This window comes from Bidens hawaiensis, unplaced genomic scaffold (assembly GCF_021521415.1).
Source record: "Bidens hawaiensis isolate Kalapana, Puna unplaced genomic scaffold, B.hawaiensis_p1.1 tig00011466_1, whole genome shotgun sequence".
NCBI lineage: Eukaryota > Viridiplantae > Streptophyta > Magnoliopsida > Asterales > Asteraceae > Bidens > Bidens hawaiensis.
Genome location: NW_027491894.1, coordinates 37,501 through 44,112, shown reverse-complemented (window position 1 = coordinate 44,112; position 6,612 = coordinate 37,501). Strand labels below are relative to the sequence as shown.

Here is a 6,612-nt window from a genome sequence, read left to right as displayed (position 1 = left end):
AACTTCAACTTTATGGTATACTTGATTATGTAATTAAAATTGTGTATCATGTAAACATGGCACACACAAAAAGAAATTAAAAATTTAAATTTATGTGAAACAAACAATAAATGCCACTATAAGTGTTTCCAAAAAAACATGGCATATGCTATGTGTCATTAAATTGCTAAATTTTAGTGACATAAACTTTAAATGGCACTAAAAATGTGTGTCAAGCAATTATGACATACACAAAGTGCCATTAAATCCGAAATTTAGTGGCACAAATACTAAATGTCACAAAAAGTGTATGCCAAACAAATGTGGAATACATAATGTGTCATTAAAACCTAAAATAGTGTCACAAAAGTTAAATGTCATTGAAAACGTGTGCCAGTATATGGTATTTTTTTTTGTAGTGAGGGAAGTTGTGGAATCATATCGGGACCTCTACTAAAGGGGAATTAGATATTTACCATTGCACCACTCTTGAATAAGGTTTGTCACCACTCACCAGCCAAACCAAACTAGCCCAACTCAAAATTGGCTCGTTTACAAATAAAGCCAGGCAAATTTGTTTGCAACATTAATCAGCTTTGAGTAAACCAGTTGTAAGGTTTTTCCGAGTGAGCTTCCAGCAATTTGAACATCCCAAAACAAAATGAGCACGGAAATCCTAAGCGCTCAATTAAGACCAACAATAGTTAATAATATGTTACCAATCTTTACATTAAAACACATGAACAATTAGCAGTCGGTTGAATACTATATGTCACCGGGTTCGCAATCATGTCAACCCGGATAGCTCATGAGTTGACCCGTTTAACCCATTTATTTGTATTTTTATTTTTGAAAATATATAAAATAATACAAATTTGTAAAAATTTAGATAAATTTGTAGCACATGTCTGTGTTCAGGCTTATATATGTTACATTATATTCGTGTTCTTGTCATATTCAACCTGTCGCACACATGACCCGTTTAGCGGCCTAGATAAAAGTGGTATTTAAAACCTCATGTGTAACCGGCCTTTAGGACATGATAAAGATATGTTGCATAATGATGCCACGACATCAAGTCATTGATTTGCATAACCATAAATACCAAACACAAAGACCGATCACATTTCGTTACACGTTAGAAGATCAACTTATTCGAATAAATGCAAACAAAGAACAATAACATGATCATCAAACTCACAAAAAGGTGTCAAAACTTGTTTATGATTGGAGTCATTTAAGTGCAGATATGACTGCATCAGTAACCTCTTGTGTTGTGCTACTTCCACCAAGATCTTTGGTGCGGTATTTACCCTCTTCAATAACATGTTTTACCGCAGTTTCCAAACGGTCTGCATAATCAGGAAGCTCGAGGTGTCTTAGCATCATGGCTGATGAAAGAAGTAAAGCCACTGGGTTCGCTTTCTTCTTCTCCACCATTTTCGGTTTCCCAACATTCCCGGCTGATGCGCCTTGCTCAAATATTGCATATTCAACCCCAACATTTCCTATAGTAATATAGTATATATACATACGGTTAAAATGATAATATGTGGTGAAGCAATATAGAAATATAATTTTATAACTATACCTCCTGGCATGACACCTGTGCCGCCAGCGATACCAGCGGCGGTGTTTGCAACCAGGTTGCCATAAAGGTTTGGTGTCACCTGCAATTAATTAAGCTAAGGTCCAAATAAACAAACAAATACTAGTAGTTACACGTACATGATAAATAAATAAATAAATAAGATGATACGTACCATTACATCAAATTGCTCAGGTCTTGAAACAAGTTGCATGCAACAGTTGTCGACAATAATCTCATTGTAGTTGATCTGAGGATAATCTTTGGCAATCTCCCGACAAGATTCCAAGAAAAGACCATCTGCAAGCTTCATAATGTTTGCTTTATGAACAGCCGTGACGGTCTTCCTGTTGTTTAGGTGAGCATACTCAAAAGCATACCTTGCAATACGTTCCGAGCAGTATTTGGTTATCACCTTTAGACTCTCAACAACACCTGGAACAACCTCATGCTCCAAACCGGAATACTCCCCCTCCGTATTCTCCCTAATCACCACAATATCCACCTTATCATACCTCGAAAACAACCCCGGCAGATTAAAACAATTCACAAGTGAAACAAACAGATCCAGTTCTTTCCTCAACGACAGGCTCAACGAACTAACCCCTCCGCCCAACGGCGTAATCAGTCCGCCCTTCAAGCAAACCTTAGTCTTCCTGATCGAATCCATAACGTCCTCAGGTATCCCTTGCATGTTGCCATGCACGTCGTTGAATTTTTCGAACGTGGCCGGGGCTTGCATGGCGTGCATGACTTGTTCAACGGCGCCTGTCACCAAAGGCCCGATACCGTCGCCTGGGATCAGAGTCACGGGCCTTGGAACGCCGTCTCGGGTGATCGGGGTGATGGGTTTTGCGGCCTCGTGTCCGCCGGGACGTGGCAATTAGGTCACGGACCGAATGCATGATCGGAGGAGGAGATGTGATCTACACCAGGAATTAATTAGCTTTTTTAGACCCATATTTCAAGAATATCAGACAGACGTTTTTAAAGATCGATCTGATCGAACCAAAATAATTACAGTGTTGTGAAAAGTAATATATATTTAGGGAGGGAATTCATTCATAAAATTCGTATTTTTTCGTGTATTTTAGGGGTTTCGGTTAGGCTTAATCGAAATTCAAGTTTTCAGTTAATCCATTTAATCAATCGGTTTTTAGTTAATTTGCCAATTTTCTGTTTGTTTTGATTAATTTCAGTAGCTAAGAGTACAAATAAATAACCGATTTTTGGTTAATTCAATTTCGGTTTAATAGGTTTTTGGTTTGATTTTTAGTTAAAGTTTCAGTTATTGCTCACCCATAATACTATCTTTTATTATAAATATTTTAGTTACAAAGCTATATAATAAATTAAGTTAAAATTGATATAATTGTGAAGTTTTGATTCTATTAAAATTCAAAACATGAAAAAGTTTTAAATGAAAAGCGAATGACTTAAAAAGTAAAATAGAACATTATATATAACATCTTAATGTTATTTAAAAAAAACTTTAAAGTTGTATATATGCTAAATAAAAGGGAAAATTATCAATCTGTTCATTTTCATCATAAAGTCAAAATTTTGTCCACAAGTTTAAATAATTCCCTGAAAATCCATGATTTGTAAGATAGACTCATCTCTCATTTGTTGTTAGATTAATTTATTTCTAGACCATTTAAAACATAGCATGTCATACGGAGCCCTTAAGCACCTCCAAGTTATCTTCAGTTTCGAAGAAAATCCACCCGGTCGAAGGCTCACTGGTGGTAAAACTCGGACGCTCTAAGGCTCGAACTGAAAATCATAAAGATCTCAGTATTCTTTCATTAAGTCACCCATGTCCCCTCTAAATTGTTATAAGTAGGAATTGAACATTAGTCTCTATTGAGAAACTCATGCTTCTTACCACCACATCACATTGAAAAAGATTATTGTTTGCTTTTTAATTATATTATAGAAAACCTAACCAAAGATATTTTAAATAATACAAAAAAAGGGGCAACGATATTACTACTACAATTTATTACTTAATGATAACTTAATTTTACAGTAAACTAGTAGTATTACCGGCGCGTTGCGTCATGCAAGTTGGTAAAACTCGGGCGGTGACAAAACCCAAACGCTGTCAGCCCCCGACCGTTGAGGTGGTAAGTAGACATGAATCGGTCGGTTTATGTCACGTTTATTATGGTAACAGAGCTAAACAAAAACAAAATTGGTATTCGGTTGGTTTTCGTTACGATACCAAAACATAAAAAAAAATGTTGCGGGCCTAGAAGGTGCCGCAAAGTGACCCAACAGGGACTTTGCGACACCAAACTTTTCTTTTATACTTATTAGTAATAGTAATAGTAATATATAGTTTTTTTTCTTATATATATAATTTTATATGACATGTTATTAAATTGTTATAACTCATCAAGTCAATTTACTTCTGGATATATTTGAAATTTACTTTAGAATAAAATATCAGGAGAAATCAATCCAGTAAAATAGAGAAAGGGAACATAGACTAAAGCTGTTTAAAAAGCTCACGACTCGTTTAAAAATAGTTTGAAAAAAGCTCGGCTCGAAAAAGTTTGATTCTAAATGAGCTCGGCTCGATTTCTAAACGAGCCGAGCTCGAGCCAATGTCAGCTTGACTCGTGGCTCGGTCTTGGCTCGTTTAGGTTAAACCCTAAATTTTAATATCTGTATATAATAACTAGTTTTAGAAACTCGCGTATTACACTGGATAAGTTAATGTATAAATTACAATAAATAACTTAATACAAATAAAAAAAGATAATTAAGTCTCTTTATATTATTTAATTTTTAAGACTTATTAAACATTGAATATTTGAAAAAAAATTATTATAGTTTTCTTAGATGTCTCAAAGATTGAGCGTACTCTTTAAACATAAACTCTTTTATATATGTTTTAAATTTAAAGAAAATATCTTTTATGACATGTAATTATTATATTAATATTTTTTATATTAGGTATGTTTACAATATAATTTATGGCATTAATAATTCAATCAATGGAGATTGACCAATTAGTACGGTATGTTGAATTTATATCTATACTATATATTGAAAGATATTTTATTTCCATCAATAGAAGAGAAGTGATTTGGACGAGAATTTAATAGTGAGAATTAATCTTAAAATGTCATGTGTCCAAAATTATTTTCTTTTATTAGTATAGGTAGATAGCATACAAAGAAATAAATAAATAAAAATTATACGTAAATTATGTCACTCGATACCTAAAACCTTATAAAAGAATAACTAAAATAAAACATATAAAATTATAAATTCTCTAGTTTATAAATTTTATATAATATGCATGTTAAAATTATAATTTTTGTCTTTTATATATCAAAATTTGTAAAATGTAAAATAAAAAATTAAAGGAGCCCGGATCGAGGAGCTCGAGCTCGGCTCGAGCTTTAAACGAGCTGAACTCGAATTCAATTTTTCAGCTCGATAAAGAAAACGAGCCGAGCTCGAGCCAGCTCGATTAAGTTCGAGCTCAAGCTCGAGCACACTCTGGCTCGACTCGGCTCGTTTACAGCCCTAAATGTCATAGACCCTACACTTGATACGCCTAATCTGTTTCTATGTGACAACGAGTCTTTGACCAGTCGTGGCTGTGAGTTGCCTTCTTCAAGTTTAAGTCTCTGATTGAGTTTAAACTTGAAAACGTCCATATAGATGACGAAGTGATCAAGCATTTCCCCACTAGCTGCCAAAAACATAGTTTCTAAATTCAACAATCTCCTGTTGTCAAGTACCCCTCGTTTGATTTCATTTGGTATTGCATTATCACTGGCCTCTGTTAAAGGGTTCTTCCCTTTTGAAAGTCTGTATGCAATGATGGTAATATATATAAATACTCGTTGGTTCTACTTGGTGGCGACGTGGTCAGGCTTCTAACCACTGCATCAACAGTTCAGGTTTGTCCTCCCTTGGGAGCAATAACAGTGATCGAACCGGGTTATAAATTATAATCCAGTTTAATTTTCACAATATAGAATGACATTAGGGTGATCGAACCGTGTTATAATCAAGTTTAGGGTAGACCGATTTCAGAAACTTGGCAATCTGATTCCTTTTGTTCATGAGATGAAGAGAAAAATGATGACGGTTGTTATTATTTACGTTGGATAATTAGATTAAAAGTTTAAAACTAGACATCCTTAAGAAATGAAACATTTCAAGAACAACAAGCAAAACACATGGTTAACTTGAAGAAGCACGGTGTCATGTTGCAAGCAAAATCATTAACAAGTGTTGGGTCGAGCGGGTTGTATCTTGCCCCGGGTAGCTTCTACTTCAGATGTAATGTGCCCACTTGTTGGTCTGCAAGAATTTACAATCAAAATCCAAATAGTTTCATAATCTAATCATACACAGTCATAGTCACTCTAGATTAAATTACTATATCCAAATACTTGACTTACAAGCCACTTAACACCTTAACGGTGTCATAGAGCAGCCACTGTAACGTCACTACCGGCCCTACAAGCATAATCCTGATTGGAAGACTTCGAGTGAACAAATTCCGCAACCCAATTTTCTTCACAACCTACTTATATTTTAAGAAAACTTATGAAAACACTCTAACCGACTGATAAAATAAGTAGATAAACAAATAATGAAGTAGCTACCGTCTTGAGGCTGCTAGTGTTATTATTATTAAGAGAGGCAACGACATTGTCAGCAGGATTACTAATAATACTCCCAGTAGCTCCAGCTGCATATCCGGCTAAACAAGTAACCCCGAGTTGTTGTGTGATGGAGCAATCTTCCTTTTTTGTTTTGATTGCATTACGGTAAAGAAAATCAACCGAGTGCTCGAAAGTAGAAAACATGATCATGGAAACTGCCCAGAAACATTAAGAGGAATTAGGCACAGGTGATGGATAGTATTTGAGTCGATTTGACAGATTACATGGCAAGTTTCGGCCCCAAAGTGGAATCAGCCCTTTGTAAAAACTGCAAAAAGAATAGGTATAATTTGTTTAATTAATTTGTTAAAAAAGGTAATTAATTCAATGATGTTAAAAGTGAAAAGT

At 34.8% G+C, this 6,612-nt stretch overlaps 2 protein-coding genes across 2 annotated transcripts in view; both read right to left on the bottom strand.

The window, feature by feature from the left end:
* Positions 1–981: 981 nt before the first annotated feature.
* On the bottom strand, positions 982–2,535 carry LOC143538013 (isocitrate dehydrogenase [NAD] regulatory subunit 1, mitochondrial-like). Its single transcript, XM_077031655.1, has 3 exons — positions 1,743–2,535; positions 1,571–1,649; positions 982–1,487 (listed from the first exon to the last, which is right to left on the bottom strand). The coding sequence occupies exons 1-3, from the start codon at positions 2,316–2,318 to the stop codon at positions 1,213–1,215; spliced, it is 930 nt and encodes a 309-aa protein (XP_076887770.1). The 5' UTR covers positions 2,319–2,535; the 3' UTR covers positions 982–1,212.
* A 3,087-nt stretch (positions 2,536–5,622) lies between these two features.
* The window catches only part of LOC143538012 (mitochondrial phosphate carrier protein 1, mitochondrial-like), a 1,542-nt gene continuing 552 nt past the window's right edge, over positions 5,623–6,612 (bottom strand). The window contains exons 3-6 of the mRNA XM_077031654.1: positions 6,489–6,532; positions 6,205–6,419; positions 5,998–6,122; positions 5,623–5,896 (exon numbers count right to left, since the gene is read on the bottom strand). Coding sequence (XP_076887769.1) covers positions 5,818–5,896; positions 5,998–6,122; positions 6,205–6,419; positions 6,489–6,532 — 463 coding nt within the window. The 3' untranslated portion in view covers positions 5,623–5,817. The remainder of the gene's footprint in view (positions 5,897–5,997; positions 6,123–6,204; positions 6,420–6,488; positions 6,533–6,612) is intronic.

Excerpts from the sequence above, each read along its gene's own strand:
- LOC143538013 (XM_077031655.1), bottom strand. The coding sequence starts at position 2,318 with ATGCACGCCATGCAAGCCCCGGCCACGTTCGAAAAATTCAACGACGTG. Across the intron at positions 1,650-1,742 it reads CTGAGCAATTTGATGTAATG|GTGACACCAAACCTTTATGG; the intron begins GTACGTATCATC and ends AATTAATTGCAG. Across the intron at positions 1,488-1,570 it reads CACAGGTGTCATGCCAGGAG|GAAATGTTGGGGTTGAATAT; the intron begins GTATAGTTATAA and ends ATATTACTATAG.